General features: G+C 34.5%; 2 protein-coding genes across 12 annotated transcripts in view; one reads left to right on the top strand and one right to left on the bottom strand.

The window, feature by feature from the left end:
- Nucleotides 1–216: 216 nt before the first annotated feature.
- LOC115997877 (origin of replication complex subunit 6) lies at nt 217–2,754 on the bottom strand. The gene is made up of 10 exons (XM_031237301.1): nt 2,385–2,754; nt 2,223–2,269; nt 1,970–2,074; nt 1,778–1,858; nt 1,509–1,620; nt 1,340–1,402; nt 1,178–1,265; nt 991–1,058; nt 789–882; nt 217–681 (listed from the first exon to the last, which is right to left on the bottom strand). The coding sequence occupies exons 1-10, from the start codon at nt 2,502–2,504 to the stop codon at nt 605–607; spliced, it is 855 nt and encodes a 284-aa protein (XP_031093161.1). The 5' UTR covers nt 2,505–2,754; the 3' UTR covers nt 217–604.
- Nucleotides 2,755–6,185: 3,431 nt separating this feature from the next.
- LOC115997766 overlaps nt 6,186–13,607 on the top strand; it is a 9,503-nt gene continuing 2,081 nt past the window's right edge. The window contains exons 1-10 of one of the 11 annotated variants that reach the window (XM_031237282.1): nt 6,187–6,521; nt 6,627–6,745; nt 6,877–6,925; nt 7,325–7,377; nt 8,044–8,205; nt 8,302–8,407; nt 8,556–8,732; nt 9,529–9,688; nt 10,153–10,466; nt 10,914–11,006. In XM_031237282.1, the coding sequence (XP_031093142.1) occupies nt 7,342–7,377; nt 8,044–8,205; nt 8,302–8,407; nt 8,556–8,732; nt 9,529–9,688; nt 10,153–10,466; nt 10,914–11,006 (1,048 nt within the window). In that variant the 5' untranslated portion in view covers nt 6,187–6,521; nt 6,627–6,745; nt 6,877–6,925; nt 7,325–7,341. Of the gene's footprint in view, nt 6,926–7,324; nt 7,378–8,043; nt 8,206–8,301; nt 8,408–8,555; nt 8,733–9,528; nt 9,689–10,152; nt 10,467–10,913; nt 11,007–13,607 lie in introns of all 11 variants that reach the window. The other 10 variants (XM_031237288.1, XM_031237284.1, XM_031237283.1 and 7 more) reach the window with 10 other exon arrangements.

Below are 13,607 nucleotides of genomic sequence, written 5' to 3'. Positions count from 1 at the left end.
TGCCGAAGACAACAGAAGAAAAGAGGGCTCCCTTCCTCCTTCATTTCTGTCGAAGACGAAGGAGGACAGTGGGGATGGCCAATGACTTAGCCAAAAAATTTAAAAGCATGACCAAATATAATACAAATTGAATAATTATGCATCTAGTTTGAAAATGTTAATAATCAATAATCAAATTTGATACAAATTAAATAATCATACGCCTAATTCAAAAAATTTAATAATCAATGACCAAAATTGATAATTTCTCTTTCAAACATATTTGAAATCTAATAATTTAAAGACTAAAAGGTACATCTTTTTTCCTTTTATAAATATCCAAACAAACAAGAGTTATTGTACAAACATTACACTGAATGTGTATAATTTGGATTAACTGAGCAAACTGAAACATCAAAGCATCTTCAGCTCACAGCACATGTACCCAAAAATTCCTTTGATTTACAGTAGACTGGTAAAGCGCGGTAAGCAATTTGGTTCCCACTTTACATTTCACCTAATGAATCAAAACACATGAGTACCAACCCTTTTGGTTCCTTGCTCTAAGCATGCTAACATCCTTTGACTCATTTCTTACACAGTTACACTGCCATGGGCATGTATCTCATGCAGCTTCCACTTCAGTTTCAGGAACTTTCTTCGGGAAGTTGAGCCGGGCTTGCTTGGTTCGCTTCAAAGGAGCTGGAGGTCCAAAGTGCAGTTCACATTAGCTTACAAGCAAACACATCACATCCTATAACTTAAAAATTAAATAAGCACCAGAAGGCAGAAGCATATTGATGTCTGACCTTTAGCCTTGACAGGATTATTTGAGTCAACAACAGCAGACTTCCACTTTTCATAATCTTGTTCATCCATTCGCTTACGCTTCTTGTAGCAAGACTGCAAATTTGTCAAGACACAACATCAACTTCAAGCAGCAACGTATCAAAAAGCAAAAAAAGTTGACTTCAAAATAAGGTGTTGGTCGAAGAATGAAATGAGTGTCACCTTATCCTCATCAGATGAATAGCCACCATCCTCAATCCTTCTCTTCTCAGGTAAAGCATCAAGCAACCCTGCACAAGGAAGCCAAGGTGTGAGAAACTGTTGTGTCTTGCAAGGATATTAACCTTTCTTGAATAGGAAAGGCACTAACTTCTTGGGACACTCATACAGTTCAAGAATAACTTGTTACCTCGGTTCCCCTTGACTTCTTTGGCATCCTTCTTTTCTTTTGAGGTCCCAAAAACATCAAAGCAAAGGTCCCTCATGGAAGTAGAAACCTGTAACAAGAGACTGTCAGTAAACATGACAACCTTGAGCTAAACAGCAATGCAATGAAGAGAGCAGTTCTTACACTAACAAATTCAGATTCTGAGGTTCCACAAAGTTCAATTAACTTATCCTTGTCCACCTTCAGCTGTGAACAACAAATAGGGAAATAAAATGAGGAATATCCTGAATATTTCCATATGCCCATATCTTGATCTGTTATACAAAAGCAACAAATTACAATATAGACATACCTTGTGTTTTTTAGCACTCAAATAAAATGCTACAGCAGTGAACACAGGCCTAGTGAAATCAGCACTTAGCCTACGAGATGGTGGCAATGAAGTAACAAACCGGTCCTTGTATCTGAAAATCAACCACATTTCAAATATTATAATTGAAGGCAACTAATTGGTTATATCAGTTAATCATTCAATAGCTCTGGGACACTTATCATTGCAATATAAAACCCAAAGCTTTTTAATTATGCAGTGTGCATACTAGAGTTAATAACATTACTCACAGTGATAGACCCTTCTGAACAATAGGAATCAGCCTAATGCACCCAAACTGAATGGCCAATTCTCTAATATCAAGCTTATTCCTACACAAAAATAAGCAACACATTAACATTTATAACTCAAATTCAGGCAACAAACAAACATCCAGTAACAGATATTCACAGCTAAAAATATGGAAAACATTAAGAACTTACTTGACACCAATGCCATTCTGCATTGAATTGAAGGATCTATTATAGGCCTTCTCACTCATTCCACTCAACCTTATTGCAGCCTGCCGATCAAATATCACTTCCATCCTGCATTCAGCATCACCATTCAAACATTATCACAAACACATACAATGCAAATTCAACCATCAAGTCACGGGAAGGCAAACCCACTCAAATCGTATGCACACATGTATAGATAAGCAAATTCCATATTTTTGCGCATATATAGACTTACCCAGAAGCGGCGATTTCTAAGCAGATAATAGCTTTGCACACTTCGCCCTGTAAAACAAAAAAAAACAAACAAAAAATCGATTAATATAGACAATTGGAGTCAAACAGGAAAAAAAAAATTTCGACAATTTTAGATGGAAAAAAAAAATCGATAATTACTTACGACGCCGATGATGGATGAATCAAATTGGATATCGGCCTGGCGGCGGAGCTCGGCCGCTCTTCGTATGAGCGGCTTGTTCTGAGAGAGGCCGAGCTTTTTCGCGATATCAGAGAGATCCATTCTGGAATGAAAATTTTGGGTTTTAGTGTTTTAGGGATTAAAGCGAAAATCAATTTTTGATAATTCAACATTTTTGTGCCCTATATGTGGGAGAAAGAAAGGTGAAAATGGGTAACAATGGCGGGAACGTGAATGTTGATTCTGGGAGATTTTAATTTCGCGCGCGCGGGTAAAACATACCCATATTTCAGGCTTTGGCGCTTATAGGAGGCCGGGGGAATCGGGATTGCCTATTTGGCTTGTAAAGATGTAACTATTTTTTTATTTTTTTTAACACACAAAGATGTAACTATGTAAGAAGTGACTCGGTAAAATCACTAGTTTTCAGATATATTGGTGAAATTTTATTGGCAATTTGGCAGGGCATACATAACAATATTATTAATTGGTGTAATTTTTGTATGGTACAATTTAAAGCATCCTCGATAGTAATGAGTTTTTTTGTAGTTTTTTATGTGACAAACTGACAATTAAAAAAAATTATGGAAATAGAATAAATAAAAATATAAAAAATAAAATTAATAAGTAAGTCTGACACTGAAAAAAGAAAAACAAAAACAAACAGATAGCATCGAATGTGTCCGCGGGTGCATGCACAATCTGTGCAGGCAGGTTGCACCTCTCTTTTCTCTTTTATCTCTCTTAACTGACCCCACAAAAAATCATTATTGCAAGAGAACCCCAACTCTTTTCTCTCTTCTCTCTTTCCTCCACATAAGTTATATTCTCCTCAAAAACTGTAAAAATAAATAAATAAATAAATAAATAATTGTTGTAGATGCTCTTAATAACACACACAGTAAACAAATTTATTAGTTAAAAGGAATTTTAAGTGACATTTGATATAAAAGATAAATGAGTCGTGACACTCATTGACTAGTTTAACATAATCCTCATTATTGCCAAACATTTTGTGCTCAGATGATATGTAGTGATTCTTTCATATGGGAGATCACAATATAACCCCTTAGTGGAGCCGAATTGATTTTGTTGTGCTTCAATAGGTTGAGAAAGTATATATGACAACAAATATTACAATGTAATAGGGTCAATTGTATTAAAATAAAAAAAAAGCATAATCCTCCTTATTACTATTTTTTTAGTTTAACATAATCCTCCTTAATATTATTATTTTTTAGGTGTTCCGGGTCTTTTTCCGTCCATTTAACGGGACTCGGGAGGTAGCCCAGTGGAATCGTCACTTCTGAAAATTGAACTCGAGTTCTCCCGAAATTATTCCCCACAAATAGAGCTCACTTGCTACTTGAGATACCCCATTGAGTTCTCTTGTGGTTGTCTATCTTAGGTGCAACTGTGGGTTATATGTGAGCCACTGATATTGTATAAATCAATGTCCATGATTAGCATTGATTAAAAAACGCGCGGTGGCTATTTGATCTTTTTGCATCTAGGTTAATTTTAATGTGCATGGTTTTCATTCTTAAGGTACGTGATTTTTGTACTATGTGGCTTAAGGTGTGTCAGATATTGAAAAGTTAAGTGCGTCGATCTAAAGCTTTAGATGCATGATTTTATTTCTTAAGGTGTGTTACTTTCCTTCTTAATGTGCATAATTTATATGTTTAAGGTGCGTCAGTTGTTGAAACTTAAGGTGCGTCATTTTAGTACTTTAGGTGTGTGGTTTGTGTTCATAAGGTGCTTTGTTTGTGTGCTTAAGGTGCGTGGTTTATGTACTTGTCCCATTTAAATACTTTAGATGTATGGTTTGTGTTTTTAATATGCTTTATTTGTATGCTTAAGATGCGTATTTATGTGTTAAACGCACAACTACACGGAAATTATTTTATACACCTGAACCTTTTCATATATATATATATATATATATGACCAAGTTTCAAGCTAGGCGAGAAGTTGTTGGTTGTAAATTGTAATACACATGACAACAAACAAATACCAACGTACCGAAATATTAGAAAGTTGAGGCATCACCACATCAAGCACTAACTATTAATCTATTCACAATAGCTAATAATAACATTACATGTGATATATACCTACAAACAAATAAGCAATTAATAAAAGCAATGCAATCAAATTAGGAAATGCAAGAGAGTGATAAGTGGGATCTTTGGGGTCAAGTATTTAACCACACAATACAAAACAAAAGTGAAACATTTATTTAGGTATAAGCAAGTTAGATGATTGTATACAAATATGGAGGAATTATTCTCATAATTCCAACCAAAATAATAATAGTTGAAATAAACGCACTCCCATCAAAAAAATCACACTAGCAAAGCAAGAACAAGCAACCAAATAACTTGTAGTTTAGTGGCATGTAGTGACTCTTTCAAATTGGAGATCATGAGACCGAGCCTCATTGGAGGCAGATATTATGTACATGCACTTAACTAACTACATATACATCTGGTGAATAATTTAACTATTTTAATTGACTAAATATTTTTTTTTTAATAAAAATAATAAAAATAGTTAAAATAATTGTCGAAATATTGTCATATTGGTGACAACAATAATAATAATAATACTAAGTTAATTGACTAAATAATTTTTTTTAATAAAAATAGTTAAAATAATTGTCGAAATATTGCCATGTTGGTGACGACAACAACAACAACAACAACAACAACAACAACAACAACAACAACAACAACAATAATAATAATAATAATAATAATAGTATGTATAGGATGGAAAGTATTGCGGTGTATATTGTTTTGGAATCATTGCACTTTCCTAATTGATCCAACCTTTTTCCAACCAAAAGGCCATGAGAATCCAATTGTGGGCGGGCAGTGGTCCTTGCCAAGATGGTCAGTGCATCATTTGCAGGGATTCTTAATTTCTGATTTGAATAATGGCTTCATGTACCCAAAGATCTCTGTGGTTGGACCACTATACATAAGGATTATAATGGAATGGATTCGGAACCAGATATTTACATTCATCGTCCGATCCACCCCATTTTAGGTGAAAATAATATTCTGTATTATTATAAGTTAAAAATTATATTATATAAAAATCTTAAAGATTATCATTTTTTTCTCACAATTTTACAGTAACGTTTCAATGATGTTTACGTAGTTTCTTAAATTTAAATATTTCTTTAAAAGTTACTACGTAATAAACAATTAATATGTATGCATATTTAAAGAAAAAATATTTACAAACACACACATATATATACCTTTTCCACTTGTTTCATATTGGGATTCTCAATTCTCCAATTTAATCATGGTTAGAAAGCAATTGTTATAATATATCATGGAATAGGGGCTAAGTTTCACATTGTATTGCGAATTTTAATACAAAATGACATAAATATTCTTTATCAGCAATTAACATATATGAGGTGTAATATGTTAACTGAAGATACATAATATGAATATTGTTGTACGTTCTTGTTTCTCCAATTTGTCACCTATAAGTCGTTTGGGAGTCAAAGGTGTAATTTTGTGATTATCACGTTAAGCGTATAAGAATTTGGCCGAGCTGCCATATGAATATAGTTAATTAAGTACTCCGTATTTTTTATCGTTTGGTTAATAGTAATAAACAATACAAAAGATAGTGCTCTTATGGGAAGAAAGTAAATGATTATGGGGATGACCAAAAGTGGATTAAGAAGAATACCAGAGAATTAAGGACACTTGTAAAAACTGGGCACCATAAATCTGTTAATTGTCATACTGACACAGTTCCCATCACTATTCTGAAGCACCGCATGCCCGCATACCAGCAAAGCTCTCTCTCTTTCTCTCTCTCTCTCTCTCTCTGTATATCTCTTTTCCCTTTTCTGCTTGCATTTCTCAATCTATTTTATGTTTTTTTTTGCTCTGTATATCAAGGCCAATTTCGCCAGCTTTGCTCCGCTCTCCCATGGTGTCTTTGTGTGTTTGCAGATATCTTTCATTTTTTTCTGTATTGATTTCTCCTTGTTCTTGAGTTTATCGAGCTTGGAGGTTTTTCCTTTTGTTACTAATTTGCGAAATTGCTTACCTGTAATGTTTATGGCTGGACGAGCATTGAATTGCGGTTAGTTACTGAATCTAACAAAGTGGTTTCACTCTAAGAATTGCGAATTTGTTATGGGACTGACTGTATCATAAGCAATGTGATGTTATCGGAAATGCATTTCAGTGTTCTATACGTACTTTCTGCATTTACGAGGCAAACATATTGTTCTCAACTTAGGGAAGGATGTGCAAAATCACCTCTCATGACTTCTTTTAAGATCAGCTCTGTCACAATTTCTTCTGGTTTGTTATTCAATTCAATGAGCATCCTCAGTATCCTTAACTTTATAGCATTTTGTCTGCTTTGTCTAATATGAGGGAAGTGCTTATTTAACTCATAAGATTCTGATTTCATTCTATTTCTGGTGGGGCAGGGAAGTGACTTGCATGGAATGCTGTATCTTTGATATGAAGATTGGGCAGGTAAATTTATGTCCATATTCAATCTTCCTTCCCTCAACTAGGTCTGACATTTTTTAGATTTGATGTGCATATGCTTCTTAAAATTGTTGTCACATTTCAGTTGAACTAAGTGAATATATATATATATATCTGGAGGTTTTGCTTAGATTGAGTTACAGTAGGTGATCAGATTCTTATGATGATCCTGTTTCATTGAATTCAAAGAAAATACGGGGTAGTTGTCAATTTTGTGCTTTCTACTACTGTATTTGACACTCTGATGTTCTGTTTCTGACTGGTTAAATTATAAATGATATGAACATGTGTTCAGGTCAAAGTAATTCTATTTCATGCATAAAGTCTTACTAGAAACACAGACTGATCAATTGACATCTGTCTTTTTGCTGTGGGATATTGGAGGTCAATGCAGATAGTTGATGTGCTTGCATTTTACTAAAATGAAGAATAGACAGGTTATTGTGCTAACACTTCCACTGAGCTTCTTTTTCAGTGTCTCTTTATTATGTGATGATACTCCCTGTGCTCTAATACATGATCGCATATTAACTTTTGGGTGCCAAAGAGTAGTCCACTTTAAAAAATTAACATTCTGTTTGGTTTTATTCGCTGCTTATTGCTTAATGATACTCCCTCTATCTGTAAAGAATTTTGACCTTTTCATTTTGGATGTTATACATTAATCATAGTCTGCTTTTAAAGATCAAAGTTCATTTAATTGTAACTTTCATAATTTACCCCTCATCAATGAAGATATTGACATTAAATGATATTCATTTTACTAATTAAAGCAAATTTAATGATGATAAATGCAAAATTACAATAAAATAGAATGCTTGAAGTGCACTTACTGTGTCTGTGAGAATATTGTACTTGGTCAAGTGGGTTATCATTTTTGGATAGAGAGAGTACCATATTTCATTGTATCATTTCTTTACAAATACTATTGATGATAAACAATATGAGATTAATGCTTGCTACTGCTGCAATCATTTGTTTTTAACTCCAGATATTATTGTGTGTGCATTATAACAGTGTCAGAAACAATCATTCTAATTCCAGATTTAATTATTTTGTCAAGTATCACATTTTATTAATTAATAACACTTATAAAATTGCAGGATTCACAAAAAGCACCGAAGAAACTGCCATCAAGACAAACTTCTCATGACTCTCAAAATGATCAACAAAATAATACAACAGAGACTCCTGTAGCAGATGCAGGATCAGTTTCTGCATCGGGCAATGGGAACAGGAAGATTTCACGTGAAGATATTGAGCTAGTATGATAGTACCTTTGTTTAGACTTCTCAGTTTGGAACTTCTACAACGAGTTGAAACTTTAATTTGAACTTTCTATGACAAAATTGTTGGTGTAGGTACAGAACTTGATCGAGAGGTGTTTGCAGTTGTATATGAATAGAGATGAAGTAGTTAAAACACTTTTGAATCGTGCAAAGATAGCTCCTGCATTTACAACCCTAGGTGCTGAATATATTTATGGGTTTTTTTCGTCAATGTGCTTTTTTTTTTTTTTTATCTTTCATCAAATATTTCAATTTCTTTTTTTTCAATAGTTTTCTTTTAAGGCTTTCAGATTGTAGTTTTCACAATATATTCCTCTGGTAAACAGTGTGGCGAAAGTTGGAAGAACAAAATGCTGATTTTTTTCGATCCTACTACATAAGATTGAAGCTGAAGAAACAAATCCTGTTGTTCAATCAGTTGCTCGAGCAACAGTATGTCCTAACGAAACATAACCACATAGTTCCGCTGGCTCCTTTGCAGAATAGAATTAATTGCATGCCAGGTAAGCTTTCTTTAATCATTATTATCATCTGAAATGATCACTGGGATGGTCTACTTTGAAATAGATTACTATATTTCAAATCATTTTAATTCCTTTTCTCCTAATGTTGTTACCTAGTCTTTGACAAAATGATTTAGATCTCATACTATTATTTTGACTGCATTGCTTTAGGAGTTAGTATCATTGAGGTGATTAAGCTGTGGGTGTAGATAGTATATCGATTGCAGTATTTAAATGCAGAGGCATATTGCTTTACCAATTCACATCTCAAAGATTTAAAAAATGTATTCTCTTTATATGGCCTGGTAATCATGAATGGAGAAAAGCTGTTAAACATTTTTATGGCCTTCATTAAGAACTTAGAAAGTAAATAACAGTTCATTGAAATTGTTTTCTGCAGCTAGGAGTTGTAAGTAAATAACAGTTCATTGAAATAACATTACATCAGGAAAATAACAGATTGCTTCCTTCCCTGTCCTTTCTCATTACATCAAGAAAATAACAGATAACACGTATACGAGTAAGTTATAATGTCAGCACTCAGCAGAATATAGATACTGCTAGGGCAACTTATAACAAATGGAATACAGAGTAAAAACATGGGTGCCTCTGACATAATGAATATCTGTAGAATTCTTATGTCCCTTATCTTTCAAAAAAGCGCAAGTGACTTGGAAGAGCATTCGATCATTAGTACTTGGAAGAGCATTCGATCATTAGTCTTAAGACACTTTTTTAATTAGATTGTATTTACTCTACAATCATTATTACTCACTACTGCTTGTTTCTACTGCAGTCAACAATTTACCCATGGGATATCCAGTCCTGCAGCAGCCTCCAATTCCAGCTGCAGGTCATCTTCATCTTGATTCAATGACCATTTCTAGCTTCCATGTGGTCAATGGGGTGCCTGCACCGTGCAACTACTATCCAGTGCAGATGAATTCTGGAAACGAGTAAGAATTTAATTTTCTTAAGTTTCTTTTTACTCTTAGTTCATTATTAAAGTGATGGAACAGATTAGAGTTTTCAATGTTAGAGGGTCAAATCTGAAGCTGTACAGTGAGTTTTAGAGTTAAACAGATTAGAGAAGGGCTCACTGTTTAACTCTAACTCACTGTACATTGATAAGCTGAAGCTGTACAGTATTTATAGGTACAATGAAGGAAGGATAGCCACAAACTAAGACCAAAAACCTCTAACAACCAACCCTAAGACTCTAACAGCAACCAACTTATTCTAACACAAAGAAATATTGTATTTTCATTTTTGAAACTTGTGTGTAGCTTGCCAAACTAACCAGTTGTACATCTTCAAGTTTTTATTTGGCATTATGGACCATAGCATAAGATGGGTTATTACTTTGTTGAAGTAAAGGGTATATAGTGTCTATGTGTTTTTTGTTTTTTTGGTTTTGTAGTATGGTGATAGAAACCAGTGCATCAGATATGGCAGTAGCTGTTCCACATAGCAATGCTTATTCATCTATGGCAGATATGCCTATAAGCCCAGCATCAGTGGCTTCCAGTGGTCATTTCCCCTTTACTGGATCAGAGATACTTGAGATGGGAGTAGATACATCTGCCCTTGACACAGCATTTCCATCTCATTTTGCAAACTCAGCAGGGTTGCAACTCCCCTCAGATAATTGTGCTGGAAATTCTCTATCCTCGGGTCAGTTTCCTTGGATGTTCAGTTTTTCAGACCTAACAGAAGACTTGCCAAACTTGGAAGGTAACTCTACCTTAGACTGTGTTCAAGGTGCTGTAATTTTCATGGCCTTTTTCCAAACAAGATTAGCTGGTGGTAGCCCTTTTTCAAACTGTTTTTGATGCTAGCAGGCATGATTTAGAATAATAACTAGTAATAAAGTAAATACTGATGAAGATGTAATCTTAGTTTTAAGATTGTTGTTTCAGTAGCTTGTTGGCTTCTCTAAGCTCTATATTAGAAATAAAGTGCTCTTTCAGCATAAAATATGGTTTTCACTTAGCTACCTTACCTCCACAGTGTTCTGCTATCAACATGGGACATATATACCTATATTAGTTGCTTTTATGATCAACATCATAAATGATGCTAGAGGTTTTTCCAATGGCTTCTCTGTTTTTACTTTTTTCTTCCATTTTCTCACTCTGTTGTTTTTCTGACTGGTGGTAATTGTTACCCTTATACAAATAGCAGATCTAGGAGATCTCGGAAATTACCATGGCTCAACTTTTTTGCATTCTGGTTCAGATATTCTACTTGATTCACCCGAGCAAGAGGACTTGGGTAAGAAACTCTTGCCTTCAATTTCCTAGTAAACAACAGAATCAATTCACCAAATGGTTCGATACGGGCACATTGTTTTTGCTGAGATGAGATCTTTTACCATCTTCATGCACAATTGAAGGTCAACAACATTGTTAGAATCAAGTATAAAACTTAATTAAATCACATATAATCATATTACATATTACTAGTTTACAATACTGGAATATGAAGTGTACTAGTCTGACTGCTCAAAGCCTTCTGGAAATGTTAATAATGCATAGACAGAGAGTTTCTCTTGGATTCCATATTCATCCCTTTTATAGTTAATAGACCTGTACGGCAAATTATACTGTGCACCACGGTGCACATAGCAATGTGCACCACGTACCTAAATGACGTCGTTTTGAGCATTGTAAACTAATCGTCCATTTTATTTTTTGAAATCACGTTTCCCGTTTCGGCCGGTCTTTGTATTTATGTTAATATTCTGTGTATTCCAGACAGTCATTCTGTGTATTCTAAGCAACCGTTCTGTGTATTATATGCAACCGTTATGTGTATTCATGTTAGTAACACATGTTGTGATTTCATGTTAGTATGTGATGTGTTTGTGCATTCGAATGTTTAGGAGGATGAGTTCTGTGTATTTTGTGTAAATATTATGTGTATTCATGTTATTAACACAAGTTGTGATGTGTTTGTGCATTCGAATGTTAGGAGGATGAGTTCTGTGTATTTTGCGTCAATATTCTGTGTATTATGGGCAAACATTCTGTGTATTCTAGGCAAACGTTCTGTGTATTCTATATAATGATTATGTGTATTATAGATAATGAATTCCCTGGAGTCATTCGCGTCCACTAACATCTGTGTATTTTATGTCAATATTCTGTGTATTCTGGGCAAACATTCTGTGTATTATGGGCAAACATTCTGTGTATTCTAGGCAAACGTTATGTGTATTATAGATAATGATTATGTGTATTATAGATAATGAATTCCCTGAGTCATTCGCGTCCGCGTCTACTAATACCGAAACGACGTCGTTTTACGTACGTGGTGCACACGTCGTTTTACGTACGTGGTGCACATTGCTATGTGCACCGTGGTGCAGGGNCTTAGTTTTAAGATTGTTGTTTCAGTAGCTTGTTGGCTTCTCTAAGCTCTATATTAGAAATAAAGTGCTCTTTCAGCATAAAATATGGTTTTCACTTAGCTACCTTACCTCCACAGTGTTCTGCTATCAACATGGGACATATATACCTATATTAGTTGCTTTTATGATCAACATCATAAATGATGCTAGAGGTTTTTCCAATGGCTTCTCTGTTTTTACTTTTTTCTTCCATTTTCTCACTCTGTTGTTTTTCTGACTGGTGGTAATTGTTACCCTTATACAAATAGCAGATCTAGGAGATCTCGGAAATTACCATGGCTCAACTTTTTTGCATTCTGGTTCAGATATTCTACTTGATTCACCCGAGCAAGAGGACTTGGGTAAGAAACTCTTGCCTTCAATTTCCTAGTAAACAACAGAATCAATTCACCAAATGGTTCGATACGGGCACATTGTTTTTGCTGAGATGAGATCTTTTACCATCTTCATGCACAATTGAAGGTCAACAACATTGTTAGAATCAAGTATAAAACTTAATTAAATCACATATAATCATATTACATATTACTAGTTTACAATACTGGAATATGAAGTGTACTAGTCTGACTGCTCAAAGCCTTCTGGAAATGTTAATAATGCATAGACAGAGAGTTTCTCTTGGATTCCATATTCATCCCTTTTATAGTTAATAGACCTGTACGGCAAATTATACTGTGCACCACGGTGCACATAGCAATGTGCACCACGTACCTAAATGACGTCGTTTTGAGCATTGTAAACTAATCGTCCATTTTATTTTTTGAAATCACGTTTCCCGTTTCGGCCGGTCTTTGTATTTATGTTAATATTCTGTGTATTCCAGACAGTCATTCTGTGTATTCTAAGCAACCGTTCTGTGTATTATATGCAACCGTTATGTGTATTCATGTTAGTAACACATGTTGTGATTTCATGTTAGTATGTGATGTGTTTGTGCATTCGAATGTTTAGGAGGATGAGTTCTGTGTATTTTGTGTAAATATTATGTGTATTCATGTTATTAACACAAGTTGTGATGTGTTTGTGCATTCGAATGTTAGGAGGATGAGTTCTGTGTATTTTGCGTCAATATTCTGTGTATTATGGGCAAACATTCTGTGTATTCTAGGCAAACGTTCTGTGTATTCTATATAATGATTATGTGTATTATAGATAATGAATTCCCTGGAGTCATTCGCGTCCACTAACATCTGTGTATTTTATGTCAATATTCTGTGTATTCTGGGCAAACATTCTGTGTATTATGGGCAAACATTCTGTGTATTCTAGGCAAACGTTATGTGTATTATAGATAATGATTATGTGTATTATAGATAATGAATTCCCTGAGTCATTCGCGTCCGCGTCTACTAATACCGAAACGACGTCGTTTTACGTACGTGGTGCACACGTCGTTTTACGTACGTGGTGCACATTGCTATGTGCACCGTGGTGCAGGGTATAACGATTGGACCTATACCCCC

Source organism: Ipomoea triloba, chromosome 1 (assembly GCF_003576645.1).
Source record: "Ipomoea triloba cultivar NCNSP0323 chromosome 1, ASM357664v1".
NCBI classification, from domain to species: domain Eukaryota; kingdom Viridiplantae; phylum Streptophyta; class Magnoliopsida; order Solanales; family Convolvulaceae; genus Ipomoea; species Ipomoea triloba.
This window is presented reverse-complemented; position numbering and strand designations above follow the sequence as displayed.